The 17,024-nt window shown below is 43.2% G+C and overlaps 1 protein-coding gene across 2 annotated transcripts in view; it reads left to right on the forward strand.

Annotated features, from left to right (window-relative positions):
- Positions 1 to 3,697: 3,697 nt before the first annotated feature.
- Positions 3,698 to 17,024, forward strand: part of SLC9A7 (solute carrier family 9 member A7) — a 50,021-nt gene continuing 36,694 nt past the window's right edge. Inside the window, exon 1 of one of the 2 annotated variants that reach the window (XM_053384096.1) lies at positions 3,698 to 4,335. In XM_053384096.1, the coding sequence (XP_053240071.1) occupies positions 4,077 to 4,335 (259 nt within the window). In that variant the 5' untranslated portion in view covers positions 3,698 to 4,076. The remainder of the gene's footprint in view (positions 4,336 to 17,024) is intronic. The other variant, XM_053384097.1, reaches the window with a different exon arrangement.

The following is a 17,024-nucleotide window of genomic DNA, read 5'->3' on the forward strand; positions in this document are numbered from 1 at the left end:
TCCGCCCCCATGGGCGAGCGGCAGCCTATCGGCGGCTCGGGTCGGGGCCGTCAATCGGAATCGTTGACGAATCGGGAGGCTCTCCTCCTCCTCCTCCCCTGCCTGAGCCTGGAGGCAGAGGGAGAAGTGGGGTTTTTTTCTTTTCTCAAAATATAATAATAATGGGGGAATCACTCGCCCCTCCTGTTCGTCACACTTTGCTGTCTTTCAGGGCCTGAAAATAAATAAATCCCTGTACTGCAAGGGGTTGGACTAGATGACCCTTGGGGTGCCTTCCAACTCTACAGTTCTATGATTCTAAACAGAAATGCCTTGGGGTCTGAAATATCCCCTGGGGACGGGTGGGGGGAGTGTACTCTGTACATGCTCAGATGCAGGTGTGTATGTTAATTGTAGCCAGGCATGCTGCAACTAAAGGCTCATATTTGACAAAAGGCACCAGGGCCAAGTTCTTGTTCATTTTCTCCCAAAATTTGGCCCTGCCCAATAACTAATGTGCTCTGGAAATTATTTTATGGCCTCTGCTAAGAAAATGTTATTGCATTTATCAGGGTTATGGGTGACGCTGTAAAGTTTATAGTATAAAGAGTCTGCCATTTGGTTGTGTACCAAACAGAGTTTGTGGCCAAGGGAACCACACCCCATCACTTCCCTGGATCTCACTAGGTTTTATTTCAAATTAAATGGGAGACAGATTAGAGTTCAACCCTATACACCTCTATTCAAAAGTAAACCCCTTGGGACTTTCTCCCAAGCAAGTGAAGAAAGGACTGCAGCCTTCACATAATAGAACTTACAATGGAATCCTATGCTGCTTCCTCAGAAGTAGCCTATGAACCTTAAAATACTAGGCTGTCTGTATATTAATAAGGAATAAAGAAGCAGTGGTTGCTTTAGCTGAAAGCCAGAAGCTTCAGTACAGAATAAAGAATCTACTTCTTCACAGAGTGTGTACTTAAAACAAAAGAATTTGTGACCACAGGATGTAGTGATACCATCAACTTGGGATGGCTTTAAAAGGGGATTAAACAAATTCATGGAAGATAAAGTTACCACTGGCTACTAGTCCTGAGGGCTGTGTACTACCACCAGTACCAGAGGTGGTTTGCCTCTGAATACCAGTTGCTTGTGGGCAGTAATTGTATGATGTGTATAATAGTTGTTCTTCTGGAATCATCATTCAGGGATGTGGAAACATGTAATTGTAAGATCAACATGTAATAGTAAGATCAATTTGTAAATGAAGAGCTATGGGACTGATTCCCTGTGTTCCCATGTTGCAGTGCAGAATTCAGTCTATTGTGCTAGCCACTGGGAAAAGGAATTGCTCACTATTTTGTATCCTTCTTCTTTTGCCTGATTTTGCACAGGCTTAGGCAAGCCTAAACAACTGGAGTTCAATGGATACACAACCCCATTTTTGTGTGCATACCTAGTGAGAAGTAAGCTCTCCTATATTCAGTTGACAGGCAAGGGGAATATGTTCCCCACATGAACTTGAACTCCTGTCATCTCTGACCATTGGCCATGGTGGCTGGAGCTTCAACATCATTTGATAGGGCCACAGTTTCCTCACCCCTGTTCTGAGTAAACATGTATAGTATTAACATGCTTAACAAACGAATAACCTTGCTTAATATTTACCCAACAGAATATATGGTAAACATTGCAGTTCTCTTTGGGAAATACAGCTAGTAGACTCCAAGGAATTAATTATCCCAGTTGTTGACAGTACAAAATATCAAGGGACTAAAAGGAGAGGATGTGTGAAAACAGTTACACCATAAATAATAATCTGGCTCAGATTTCCTATAATATTTAGCATTCAGTTAGAAAGCAAAGGTGGTCAAATTGACCTTTTAGAAAAATGTCAAAACCCACATTACAGCAGTATCTTTATTAAGCCAATGTGGCAGCATGCAAGCTTTTGAATTCTCCACAATGCTTCATTAGGCTAGAAGGTAAACAAAACAAGAGGAAGGGAGGAGAGCCAAAGATGGAGTCTGCTTTAAGTCACAGTCTTAAGATGAAATATGGGAGGTGACAGACATTTATATGAAGTTCTGCAATGTACTTTGCTGGTTTGAGGCTGCACCAAAGTGTGCTGGGAAAAAAGAAACATATATAGTAATGTTGCATGCCACCCCAGTCAGATGGGTTGGGTAGAAATAATGAAATAATAATAATAAATAATCTCAAAATGGTGCGAAATTCCAGAGGTTCCAGGTGCTTGCTCAGAATTCGGTTTCTTTGGAATGAGGAATAGTGGAGACTGTGGTATCTATGATATATGGTTTTTAAATGAAGGGGCTCACACCATTAACACCCCAAGATGTCTTGCTTCTCCCACAGTCACAGCCTTGGATTCAGGCGGAAGTCAAGCATGGTTGCACTTTCTGGCTTGTGCCTGCAATCTGCTTCTAGCCCAGCTCTCTCTCACACTGGCCTCTGTCTTTCTCACTGCCATCCATTTGCCCTCTGGTACAGAGCAACCTCCTTTGCTACACCTTACTTTGGTCACTATAACCCTTGCCTGGCTAATTCAACAATGAAAACCTCTGTTAGATTTTAACCCTTGCTGAATCCAGGAATTAAGAGAGGACTCATGCATCAGATAGTAGAACTCCCCCGTAAATGCAGGATAGGAATTTTTAGAGTTCACATACATTATATCAGTAATCCTTACCGCAACCCTATAAGGCAGGTCTCAGTTTAACTATCCTCATATTGCAGATAAAAGGCTCAAGCTGACTGACTTTGTGAGACAATAGTTGCGGTGGAATTTGATCTGGAATCTTACCTATGTGCAAACATTACTCCACACCAGCTCCTGAAGCATAATCCTACCTAGGCTTACTTGGAAAGTACTCAATGGGTGCATTCCAGGTAAGAATGCCTAGTGTTTCTGTATCAGCATACACATTGCTATTTTTCTAGAAAAAGAGGTGCCAGAACTCACCATGAACGCCTCCATTGTTCTCTTATAATGGCAAGGGCACCCACCTGAGAGGTGCCAGAACCGTGTTCCAGCGAGTTCTGGCTGAAAAAAACCCCTGGACAGCAACTTAGTTTTAATTTATTGATTGCATTTATATTCCACCTTATCTCCAAGGAGCTCAAGGTGGCCTACATGGTTCTTCTCCACTTCCACATTTAATCCTCACCCGGCGGGCTTCATGGCTGTGTGAAGATCTGAACCCTGGTCTCCCAGGTACTAGTCCAAGACTGTCACCACAACACCACAAAGGCTCTCTTGTTTTTTTGCTGGAGGGACACTGAGAATGGAACAGGCGTTGCGGCAGCCCCAAACCCCAAGCTTCCCACTAAGCTCCCTTTTCACTTCTAGGCTTGCAATTTCTGAGAGAGCAGCATCGACAAGAACTGGATGCCCACCCTCTGGCAACTCAAGGGACTTTGAGCTTTCTCTACTCAGCTTGTGGTGTACCCTGGCTGCGGAAGGAGGCGGTAGCATGGCCTCCACCACTTCAGGAAGTGGCGGGGGGGGCGCTTTACACTGTCGAATATGCTTTTTTAACAGTCGCCCAATTAAACACAACAACAGCAGTCAGCAGTAGACCTTTCCAAGGCACCAGACGCGGGGGAGCATTCGGACACGATATTCCCCCGGGAAATATATATATTGCCTGAAATGGTATGGCCGTTCTCCCGCCTGGTTGCGCTGCCGGCGCAAATCCCGCCTCAGTGCGGGAGCGCAAGGAGGTGGCGCCGCCGCCGCGCAGCTGGGAGCGTGGCAGGCCTTAAAAGAGGCGGGGCGGCGACGGCAGCGGCGAGAGACGGAGCAGTAGCAGCAACGCAGCGAGGACTACAGCAGCCGGCAAACTTTGCCTGCCGGGGCCTGCCTGGCGGAGAGGACCCGCGCAGAGGCGGAGTCTGTCGGCGGCGGCGCGCGCGCCACTGGGGATGAAGCTGCTCCTGGCTTGGCGGCCACAGGCTGAGCGAGCGTAAGAGGCTGGCCAGGCATTGCAGAGGCTGCGGGCGGCTCGGTGCGCAGCTGCTGCGGGCCGGGGAAAGAGAGAAACACCGGCGGCGGCGGCGGCCCCAGCACCACCGGCAGCATGACGCGCCCTCCTCCGCTCCTGCTCCTTTCGCTGCTGCTGCTGCTGCTTCGAATCCCCGGGCCGTGCTCCGGGGAGCGGAGCAGCAGCGCCCTGGAGGAGATCGCCACGGAGAAAGAAGCCGAGGAGAGCCATCGGCAGGACAGCGTGAGCCTCCTGACATTCATCCTGCTGCTCACGCTCACCATCCTCACCATCTGGCTCTTCAAGCACCGCCGCGTCCGCTTCCTCCACGAGACCGGCCTGGCCATGATCTACGGTGAGGCTGGGGGTGGCGCGCTCTCTCTCTCTGTGCTTTCTGGAAGGAGGAAAAGGACAGGGATGGGGAAAGAGATGGGTGTGTGCGCGCGAGCGATAGAGATCGCCTTTGATGCAAGCGCCTGCCGTGAACAAAGGCTTGTTAGCACACTTGCCTCAAATCCTGTAAGCAGAAGAGGGAGTGTGTGCGTTAGTGTGTGTCTTGCAGGGGTCCTTCCGTTCCTCGCCTTCCTTTTTCTCGCATTCATATAGGGTGACACAAAACTCTTCTATACGTTGCGCGCGCGTTTGTGTGTGTCTCCCCCGCCCCTCCATCGAAACCTTATTTATTTGTAGAAGCGCCATGAATGTCAAGGCGATTTGCTAATTCCACCTGCCCTTGGCTGTGGAGGCGGGAGGAGGAGAATTTGCATTAGATTCCAAAGGGGCGGGAACAGCGACTGTGCCTATGGCAAAAGGATGCTCTATGGAGGTCAGGGTGGGGGGTACATGGTGGGGTATTAGACGGGCGAGGAGGCATTTGTTCCGGTTGCTTGGAACCCCGCCCCCGCCCCATCGCTTCTTTGCCTGGTGGATGCGACTCCATTCCTCCTGTCTTTTTCTTCAGTGCCTTCAGATATCTGGTTGTTTTGTGGTGTCTTGCTGGTATCGTTTTCTCAAGGCCCAGGGTCTGGATAAATGCAGATGCACATGTGTGAGCCTCTTCTCAAGTCAAACCTGCACCTCCTTGAAGAAGTATGAGCATCCCTCGAAATGTGTGCCATTAGCCAGGCCTCTGCTGTTTCCTGATTCAGCGTTTCCAAGCTAATGGGGGAACAGAAGGTCAAATTGCTTTGGGCATCATCTGTTTTCTCTCTCTATACACACCACCACCATCACCACCATATATACCACTATCGTAAGAGGCAAATTATGTAATGTGCATTTCAGAGAGGGCTTTTGCATATGCAAAAGGCCCTTCTGAAATGCATATTACATAATTTGCCTCTTACGATGGTGGTTTGCAGGCATGTTTAGGGTCATAGGGAGTGGGACAGAGGCCAAATGTCAGTTGCTTTTTACATAATGGAAAAAAATAGAGATGTAAACTATGTTTTCGTGTCGCTTCCCTTAATGGAAATACATTATTATGACATGCTGAAATGTCCCCTGAGGAAACCTTCAGGCCTTATTTGAATGCTGCTCGCTAATTGAACTGGTAATGTGCATGGTGGTGCAGAAGTTAAATTACTGTACGGTAAACATTTCAATTGTAGTCTTGACAGGAAGATTCTGTCATGTGCTACTTTTGGATTACCCTTTTGGATTCCCTTATTTTTTTACTGGGAATAAACTGGGCATAATTTTGTTGTTGTTGTTGTTATCTTGGACTCTGTACAGGAAGACTAGACACATCTTTAAACATTCATGCTCCTTAGCTGGAAGCTTGGCTGCCTGCTAGCTTTGTGTTTTTTGTTTTTTTAATCTTTGGCCCTTGATGCTTGCTGGCTCCCTCCTGATTGTGCTGAAACTCTGCACCAGGAAAGGTTACCCAATGCACCTTAAATCCCTGTGTGTGGTCATGTGATGAAATTAAGTAAATACTGGTTTGGAGCTGTTCCATTCGCTGCTTCTTTTATATCAGATTTCTAAAATGGTTCAAAGTTGCAATGCACAGATGCCATGATCCCTGACTTTAGATCTGATTTTTATATCTCTTGCACTATATTGTTCCCTGTTGTTGTATTTACTTGGGTTTCATTCTGCTGCTATGCTTTAGTCTGTTAGATGTTATGTTTGTGTTTAATTTGGACATTGGTATGGTCTTAACTTTTCTGTAAGCTGCACAGAGAACTTGTTCTTTGTTTTTTTTGCTAAGTACTGTAATTAAATGAGAAAAGCTTGCCCTTTGAAAGGTTTTGGTGGTGGAAGATCAAAGTAAAAGTACCATACATTTGTTCCTACTATCTGATGTGGCACAGAACTGGGGAATTGTGATCAGCTCAGTAGCCACCAGATTTGATTAATGACTGGTGCAGAGGACTGCATGTGTACCTACACTGACATATATATAACCTTGTGCTATTTTCCTTTTGCATCTTCAATATCATAGCAATTCTTAAGTGTTCAGATTTTGATCATAGGCAGAAGTGTGTTGATTCTCAAACTCTGGGTTTGATTACTGTATTTGGTTCTTCTTTGCTGGTAAAAAATGAAATCTAAAAGGGCATAATGTCTGCTCAACATTCCATGGTGCAGATGTTTATTCTGGTAAGGAAGTGCCCATGAATGTTTGCACTGGGCAAAAAGCAACTGTTTCCTCCACAATAACTGTTCAACAAATCCTTAAAAGTTAAAGCAGTTGAAAAGCAATGGGATTTTCTCTGCTGAGGTTTCTCAACCTCTGACAATCTTCTTAGTCATTTGTTCCCTGCTGCAGTGCTTTGCCGTGGTTGTTGTTTAAGTCTTTTTTCTTTTTTTTAACACCCTGAACACTTGGCAGTAAAGATATGCAAATGTTTCCTGTGTTCTGCAATCTTGTGCATGTCTACGCAGAAGTAAACCTCACTGAGTTTAATAGGAATTGCTCTAAGGAAAGCATGTATAGGATTTCATTCTTAGCGTAACAGCTTGCATTTGCAGCATTTTCCAGACCATACAAAATATGTTATGGGTATACATAAGAAACATCCACATACTTGACCTGGATGTGGATGATATGATACACTCTCACCATGGGACATTTGTCTCAATAATAGGTTTTATGTTGATTTCTATATTTATATAGAATGGTTTTTTCCTCAATTCTTGAAGCTAAATGCATGGTATACAAAACAGACCATTATAGGAAGTATAACATATGTTGGTAGGTTCTATGTACTTAAAATCTCAAGAATCTTTTTTTGCGTGTGTCCATCAATAAATATAACATAGTGTTTCTTGCCTGCTAAACTGTATATTTTGAGATAAATGGCAGGCTTTTTTTTTTAAAGAAAATTTTAAGACGCAAAGGTCTGTTTTGTTTCACAGAGTGCACATAGTACTGTAAAGTTACATAAGCAAAAACACAGAACCTTTCCCTGAGTTGCTTCCAAACTGAATTGACAGTGAAGAAGACAGCAGAAGGATAGAGGAAAGTGAGCTGGTGCAATTATACACACTTAAGCTCTGTTCAGTTTTAAAAATAGGAATTAAGGGATTAATCTAGAGGCTTGGTTAATTTATGAATTCTTTCTTATGAAGCATTTTGGAAGCAACATTGCAGTACATTAAAAACTCATATGAAACCATAGCACACGTAAAATAAAAGGGAAAAAAAGCTATTGCATATAAAAGCAATTTCAAGTCCAGTGTAGATACTGACAGAGATAGAAATCTCCACTTATAAGGTCTCTTGATGCCAAAAAGACAGCAGAGATACGCCTGTCCGGTATGTAACACATGTGTAGGTTCCTACACGCTAAAAGCTTGATTTTTGACATCACATGGAATGGACCCTCCTGATAAGATGGTATCTGCAAGATGAGACTTATGTGGCAAAGTTGGGCTTTGGGGGGGGGTTTGAAAGAAAAGAGAGCTGGCGCCATCTATAAGTAGGGGACAAAATTGAAGTGTAAGACACAGCGAAAAAGCAAGGGAGAATGAATGCTGGTGAGGAAGACTTACCAATTTGGGTATTAAAAAACTTGCACATCTAGGCTGAAGTCCTGTATTAGCTTACTTGAGAGTAAGCCCATTGAATTGAGTGGGACTTATTTCTGAGTACACACGTATAGGATTTCGCCGTTAACTAGCATTGTATAGTATTTATCTAATCTTTCATATTGCTCCAGTCTTGTATAAAACAAGGTAGTAAATACTTGACTATTTATTTTTGGTAAAACTTTGGCAGTAATGTTGTTTGTAGCATTTAAGCAATGGCTAAACCATTGTTATGATTTAGACAGGAAGACTTTAGCACTAAGTCAGTCATCTTTACAGCCATATAACATTTATTGCTGGTGTTTAGTTGTAAGCAGTCTCTCAGCCGCTCTTTATTTGCATTTCAGGGACTTAACTCTACTTCCAAAAAGCACAGAAAAGCAATACTGAAGACAACCCATTGGCCCTGTTATTTCAGCACTGCGCTAGAAAATCTAGCCTTCTGTGTGGAACATAGAATATGTCAAGCCAGTTTTGGAATACTGTTAGTTCTTTCTGCGTCATGTTTAAATTGCCCAATCACTGTGTGAGAGGAGAAAAGGGGATCTCCAGACTTACTTGAAAGAAATTTTAAAGTAAATTAATTAAACACTCAGGTTTTTTTCCCTATTTCTTTTGGTAATCACATTTAGTAACTGCTGTTAAAGCTGTTTCATGCTCATTTCCCATTGCAGGTGTAACTTACGCATGAAAGAGTATTCATCATTGTAGGTAAAGGAAACATGTGTTTGGGAAGGGGGTTGTTTATGAAATGGGACAAGAGTAACTTGTCTCATGTGGTCATTTTGCTTTTACTTCCATGTGAGTCCAGAGTTTATTATTTAAAACGCAACGAACCTGAATGGTGGGAGAATAAGGATGGATGAAAAGAAGTACTTTTTCACACAGCTGGTAGGTAAACTATGGAATCTGTTAGCTCAAGACACTGTGATGATTACCACCAACCTGACCAATTTTTAAAGGGGCTTAGACTCAAGGAGGTGAAAGCTATCAGTGTCTACCAATCATGATGGCTGTGTACTACCTCCAGGGTCAGAGGCTGCACCCCTCTGAATATCAGTTATTTTATTTATTATATTTTATGTGTTACATTTGTTGTTGTTTTCCACAGAAGTGTTTCAAAGTGGCTTTACAATGTGCTGTAAAAACAACATTAACATAACGCAGGGGTCAGCAGCCTAAGGCCCATGGGCCACAAGCAGCCCATGGGGGTTGTTTAACCGGCCCATGGACCCCTGCCACCCGCTTGGTCAGCTCCCGTGCGCCATGCTAAACTGGCGCAGAGCAGAGCGGGGACTGCCTTCCGCTACTCTGTCCGGCTTCCCATTGGCTGCAGGAAGCTCCTGCAGCCAATGGGAAGCTGCCCACGCCTCCTCCGTGCTGGAAGGAGCGCTGGAAATAGCGTTTGCACATGTGTGCGTGCACTCTGGCCGACTGTGACTTCTGCGGGACCGTGAACCAGCCCAAGCCACAAAAACCTTGCCGACCCCTCACATAAAGTGTAAGAACAAATAAAAATAAACACAGTAAGGCTTCCGTCCCTAACCTGACTTACCTGGGAGGAAGCCTTAAGCACTGCTCACATGCTTTCAAGCCTATCTGTACAGCTTATAAAGGCTAGAATTCAATCTACATTTCTTCATTCTTTTTTAAAATGAACCCTGAGATTCTTGAGATGCTGGAATACACATGGAGCTGGCCTATAAGACATCTTGTTTCTATTCTTTTTTTAAATATGTATTTTGAGTTGATCATGGTGCTGAAATCTCTGCCCCATGCAAAATGACCATTGTGACCCTGCCAGCCCATTTGCTGGGTTCCTTTGAGCCTTTTTATGATGCTGCATCAATAAAACCCCACCCTTGGTACCTGAGGATCAGTAGTGGAAGGGAACTGTTGCAATTGAGGTCCCTGCTTGTTGACTTTACATAGGCCTCTGGTTGGTCACTGTGGTAAACAGATTGCACATTGGGGCAAAATAAATCTTAATTTCACACATACACTCATGAGGGTCTGAACTGTTGGAGCACGACCTTAGGGTTGTAGTGGACAGCTTGAGGAAGATGTTGATCCAGTGGGCCCCGTTGAACACAGTATGTCTTCTTTTTGTGTAAACCTGTTTTGCAGTGCAATCCTACAAAATAATTTGAAGTTTTCATCTTTAGCAGCATTGCCATGGCAACCTTAAATAGTCATCAGTTCTTAAACTATTTTGCTTGGCAGTTTGATTTTTGTTAACACAGTTGCAGTGTTAAAATCCTTTCCTACGCTTTTGTAATTGAGATAACTACAAAATTAGCATTGCCTAGAACGAGGAACTAAAGTTCTGTGCCAGTTCTGAGAACTCTATATTAGATATGTGGCACCAATTTCCAAGAACTTTAGATCCTCATGAGGAAATGATCGCAATGAAAAAGCAGTTTTGGTTTCTTGTGAAGGTATGCTTTAATGTTGCACTCCTTCACACTTTATCAGAAACTGCATTTATTATTATTTTAATGTTACCTGTATGAATTAGCGTGGTTTAAGGCAAAAATGATCTGCTAGGGGGTAAGTCTGGTCCCCAGCATCACCACAAAATTTTGTCAAAGTGTGGCAGAAATTCCTTATAGTGTTGCCATTAAGGAAGACGGGATAAATATTACAAGTTTGAAAAAAATTGAAAATATAGTTAGATAAATATCATTTATTATTATTTTTTAAAAGGCATTTTGTTCTAGAATACATTTCTCCTTGAATTCTCTACTGTGGTTCCAACTCTATTATGAAGTCAAACCGCTTTTAAGCTGATCAGTTGATGTGACAAAATATGGTTCCTGAATGATTGTCAGGAGGGTAGAATGGATATTAGAAGTTGGCTTCTTGTGGTTTAAGATAAATGGAAGACAAAAACAATTGGTCTGAATATCTTCCCGTTCTTGTTTGTCTCTTGTCACTAGATATTTGATGCTGGTGCATGGGTGCATTTAAAACTTTTATGGGTAACTGGATCCTGAGAAGCTGATGAAATGTCTACGTTTGAGGGACAAGGGAAGACTATTCCAATAGCAGGTTCAGTTTTGTCCAAACCTTTTTGCCTAGGAAACTTCCTAGCTTATTTATTTTGGATTTCATAAAATTTATACAACGCTTGATTGTAAAAGCAAAATGGAACACCCCTCTCAAAGCAGTTTAAAAACCTCAAAGTGTTTTTTAGCTGACTCCTGACAGTGATAGAACAGAAAGCGCAGTGGCAACAAGCTCAGATTACTGACGTAGGGGTGGCGTAGATCAGGGGTCAGCAAACTTTTTCAGCAGGTGCTGGTCCACTGTCCCTCAGACCTTGTGGAGGGCCGGACTATATTTTGAAGAAATAATAATGAATGAATTCCTATGCCCCACAAATAACCCAGAGATGCATTTTAAATAAAAGGACACATTCTACTCATGTAAAAACACGCTGTCCGCGGGCCGGATTTAGAAGGCAGTTGGGCCTGATCCAGCCCCCGGGCCTTAGTTTGCCTACCTATGACGTAGATTAATGAGGACGGAGGGGGTGGACCTTTACTGGGAGCAACGCCATTTCTAGAGAGATAGGCATTCCTTTGTCTCTCGCTGTGATTATTAAAGAAACTATCTGGTAAGAACGCTCCTTTCATTTGATCTGCTAATTTACTGCCACTGCAGGAGGGATCCAGTTCCCCGAGGCCTGACAGTTATTCTGTTTTTTGAGCCCCTTTCAAGTGGGTTGTCTGCCACAGCATGTAAAGCTATACCTGTGTATGAATGGAGTGTGCCTGGTGTGTGTGTGGGAGCTTTAGATTATTCCCTTTTTGTGCAGATTTTGTTTAGTGTGCACAAATGCTATACAGCGCGCGGGATTGGCCTTGGAAGACCCTGCTTATGAATCCGGCATTGGTGGGCACAGAGAATAAGCCTTTTCCATAATGGTTTCATGCTTGTGGAATTCTCTCCTAGTGAGGAGGAGATGATGATGATATTTACATGCCACCCTGGGCGGCTCTCAACAAAGTATTAAAAGCGCAGTAAAACATCAGCCTTTAAAAACTTCCCTGAATAGGGCTGCCAATAATAATAATAATTTTGTGTAGCCCCTACTTGAACATATTCTGTAAACTTCTGGGGGGGGGGGAATCAAACTGCCTTTGGCTGATTAATATTCCACAGCCTTTTAAATGTGTTTGTGGGAGGGGGTTTATTGTTTTGTTGATTTTCTTTCACTATTTATTTGTGCTTTTACCTTGTACTTTTTTCCTGTGAACCGCCCTAAGATCTTGTGATGAACGGTGGTATATAAACTACAGAACACCACATTATTATTACGGTATTTATTAGGTTTAACTACTGCTAATTTTAATGTTGTGCAGTTTTAGGTTTATATATCTTGCCGGTATTGCTCCACTGAATTGTGTCTTGAATTTTGTCTTGAAAGGTAGCGTATAGGTTTTCTAAAAACAGTGGTTCCCTGCAAAGCTGTGCTGCTTGGCATGATTTCCAAGGATGATTTAGCACATGTGTATGCCTGTTGAGTCAATATAGCTGCCTGCCTGCTTCCCATAGTTTGTTCTGACAGGCCTATCGGCACAACACTTACTTGAACTGATTCGCTTCCATTTCTCTTTTCGCTGCAGGTCCTCAGTATGCACTTTGCTGGCGATATCACACCCACAATAGACCAATGCACAGAAGCTTGCACGCTTCATATAAGGGTTAGGTAAGTGTGAATCTTTTCGCCAATATTGTATTTTTTTCGCCTGCCTCAATATTCTTATTTTATACTTGGGTCTTATAAAATAAGAATATTTTGAAGGAAAACATGCCATATTGAACAGCAACAAAGACGTCGTCTTGTGTCCGTGAACAGGCTTTTCTGTCAATTATCCGGAGGGATATGATGTCGCCAGCAGAGTGCATCTGGGCTTGGACTGGCCAATCACTTGACAGCTGAAGGTTATGCCGGGCTGTCACTTTTCCTGGATCTTTTTTTTAGGAAAGAATTTTTGGGGGGGTTGGGAAAGGTAAGTAGCTATTCTGAAATGTTGCTGGAACATCAAGCTTCTAGCAGTATATGTCTCTGCTGGCAATTACTTTGCTATGAATATATTTGTAATGTGTATATAGTCTGAATGTAATACAGTATCCTGATCTAAGGACATGGAATAGAATTAGACACTCAGTGCAAAAGGCAGGATTCCCAGTCCTCTAACTTGCATAATAGGGACAGGTAGGCACCTGCGAGAGAGAGAGAGAGAGAGAGAGAGAGAGAGAGAGAGGGAGGAAAGGTGGAAGAAAGAGTGGTTAACCATTCTTCTACCACCTGGCTTTCCTCTGCAACATTACCTTTCTTTCCAGGATATGTTTCCTTATTTGTCTAGAAAATCCAGTCCTGCAATCAGATTTGGGGGTAAGTGGTTCGATGGGAGGAGTCGGCAAGGGAAAATAGGTGGATGGCAGGAAGCTTAAGAGCTCACTGCCTATACAATGCTGCAGATTCTTCCACCCACACCCTGCTACTGCTGCTTTGCATGTTTGAGGCAGGTGCAGGATGGGGAATTCTTCACCGGTTGCCAAATCATCTAGCCCATGTCTCCATTTAGCTGGAGTATAGACTTGTGCAACTTCTTTTTCTTGAGAAATGTGTCATCAGCATTCAAAGCCTGGGGGAGTTTCAGCAGCAGCTTGGGACATGGAGTATGGTGTTGGCATACGCAAAGTCAGAGATCCGACCTAGAGACTGGCATAACTGGAAATCGGCAGGAGGACATTTAAGCTTGGCCAAGGATGGGAAACCTGTGGCTTTTCTAGACGTTGCTAGACTCCCGGAGTACTGAAATATACGCCGTAGCCAGTGTTTGAATTTCACCAGGCGTATTTTGCACCTGGCTGTCGGCCACTTGCGACCAAGTGAAGATGGCCAGGTGCCAGGATGACACGTAACGTCTCCACCATCTGGAGGTGCATGCCTGGAGATCCTTGGATCCTGACTGTTTTCACACACTAGCAACACGTCCTGTAGAATTCTACCCGTTGTATTTTATCTGCACAATCAGAATGAATTTCAGGAACCAAAAAGACGAATTGAAAAATACGACTTTCGAGCCGTCTGGCCCAAAATGGCAACTAGGCATAGGCATTCCATTTTGGCGACTGTAATCCTGGTTTAAGGAGCCATTTGATGCCTAGCTTAAATATCTCAGTTTCTAACACTGACTGCAGCATGTCACCAAGCAGTCCTGTCTTTCTTTTGGAATCGGTTTGTGACAGATCGACCAAAACTTTTGCAGCTATTGGATTGCAACAATCACCTGTCAGAAACCTTTGATGAATGGTTGGGAACGGTAGGTAAAGGCAGGAAGAAGAGACCACTTAAATGCAGAAGTAACTGGCATCTTATTACCAGTGAAATTATGGCGTTTACATTCCCACCCCAGCCCAGCCAGAGCACTGGCTATTTTAAGAGTGCTAGTACAGGAAACATCTCTAGAGTGCTGCTCTGAATGGCTGCTTTTCATTGGTTCCATTTGGCCGTCTAGGGGAAGAAAGCTTCCATTGATGTGAAGAGCATCTGTGAAGGATGAAGTGCAAGTAGGAATGATGGACTCTGGTGCTAATGAAAGGGCAAATTGTCTTGTTGGGCATTTTCATTGGCAATATCTTGGGAGTGTGCGTATAGGCATAAAGTGTTGATGATGATCTTGGAAACCATTTGATACAATAAGGAATAATTTTGGTGCATTTTGGAGTTGTTGTTTTTTAAATTTCCAAGGAGAGGAAAGCCAATTCAGTGTTAGGGTGTGCATAGTATTATATCCCCACCCCCATTTCCACTGATTTTTGCCATTTAGATGACACATGTAAAAGCTACAAATAGATTCTGGCTGGTTTCCTAGGAACTGTGTGAAATGCAACATAAATAAGGTCTGCACAAAGCAGAATATGTTATGAAACAGTTATGAATCCTAATACGTGGTACAGATTGAAGCTACGATGTGTATAAGCAGTTAAGAAAGAAATACTAGTTATTATTCCTCCTTTTTCAGTCTGTGTTAGCCAGATGGAAGCATATAGTAACAGTTGTGTGTACAGAGTTGCTATTTCTGTCTCTTAGCGTTACTAGAACAACAACATTTTCCCCATTTTGGAGACTGGCACAGGAAAAGGCTTGAAAATACTGAAAACAACTCCGTGTACAGTGACAGTAAGATGGTAACTGGCCTTTATGAAGCCATCTTTTTTTTTTTAATACAGTGGTACCTCTGGTTACGAACTTAATTCGTTCCGGAGGTCCATTCTTAACCTGAAACCGTTCTTAACCTTAACTTTAGCTAATGGGGCCTCCTGCTGCCGCTGTGCCACCAGTGCGCAATTTCTGTTCTCATTCTGAGGTAAAGTTTTTAAGCCGAGGTTCTACTTCTGGGTTAGCGGAGTCTGTAACCCAAAGTGTTTGTAACCCGAGGTGTTTGTAACCCGAGGTACCACTGTACTGTGTATGGATGGTAACTGTCAAAAAAAGCATCAAGAGGTTCGAGTATCTTGGGTTCATCTGAAGACTTCTTCGTTTTTTCCAGCCTGGCGACTAACAGTTTGCAAGCAATGTGCAAAAGAGTGGCTAGAGCGACTTCCCTTTGTCTTTCCTCTCTGTCAAGTTCAGAATCTTAAGCCATTGTATGGCCTTAACCGGCAAGGGCAAAAGTGCTCTTTCATTCAGTGAGAACTTGCAGAATTCACTGCTACCAGTTCCGGGGGGATGACCACCATACTTAAATGGCCTTAAAGGGGAATTAGATTCTGGTCCTGGGTGTGGTTGTACTAAGCATGCCGTTTTGAGGGAGTGCTCCTGGACTTGGTGCCATCTGTGGAGCTGCAGATAATGTCAGTGGCCGAAAGTGCAACTGTGGTGTTATCTTGCTTCAGCGGTGCATGCTTTGGTGACATCCTGACTAGATTACTGAAGTGTACCCTGTGCGGGCCTGCCCTTGAAGACTGTTTGGACACTTTAATTGGAGCGCAATGTGGCAGCTAGAACATTTGCTAGGAGCTAGGCATTACAACAACATTATAGTTTTTCTACATCAGTTATATGGGTCCTGGACCACTTTAAGGTGCTGTTAGTCTAAAGCACTGCCTCAGCTGTAACATTGGCATCTCAGGCCCTGTCCTCAGTTCCACTGATGAGTTCTGTCAGATTGGCAGCTACAAGGGACAGAACTGTCTCTGCGATGGCCTGTCACTCATGCAATACGCTCCTCGGGGATCTATGTATGGCTACCTCCTCGGTGTTGTGCTTTCATTATTATTTCAGCCTGTATAGGGATAATTTTTTGGAGCAGAGTATTAGCAAATGTGCATCTGTTGCTATTTGTTTTATTTATTTGAAGCATGTCTGAGCCGCTTAATATTTTAAAATCTCTATGCAGTATTCAATCATACAACAGAAAAACAATGAAGCAGCACCATAAAAAACAGATGCCACGTTAGAAACCAGTAAAGCAAATTGCTATTATAATAGGACCCTGGCCCAGACCAGTAACGTAACTAGACTAATTTCATATAACACATTGTTTTGGTTTGAGTTAAGATTGCTTACTATTTTCAACTACATCCACAGAGCACCTACTGTTAAAATAGCATTATTTTAACTATGATTATAATGCTGGAAGTGCCTTGTAAGTGACTGACACACTCTCTTGGGAGAACAAGCTCCATTTATGCAATGGTGGTGACAGATTTAGGTTATGTTATGTCTGCATACATATAGATGCAATTTGGTAGAGCCTATTAAATACAGGTCAGTGGTCCCTTGCATATTTCCTATTGGGTAAGCTAGTTTAGGACATCTGGACAAAAGTTTCCATACTGTTATATCTTTTGTGTGATTGAGAGATATACTGGCAGGCAGAAATCAAGGAAAATATAAATGTTCTGCTCAACAATGATGCCTGATGCTCTTTTAGATATTTTGTCAAGGGAACGGAAATGAGCTTCTTCTGCTATAGCAGACCAAATCTG

The sequence above is a fragment of the Podarcis raffonei genome, chromosome 4, assembly GCF_027172205.1.
Source record: "Podarcis raffonei isolate rPodRaf1 chromosome 4, rPodRaf1.pri, whole genome shotgun sequence".
Lineage (NCBI taxonomy): Eukaryota > Metazoa > Chordata > Lepidosauria > Squamata > Lacertidae > Podarcis > Podarcis raffonei.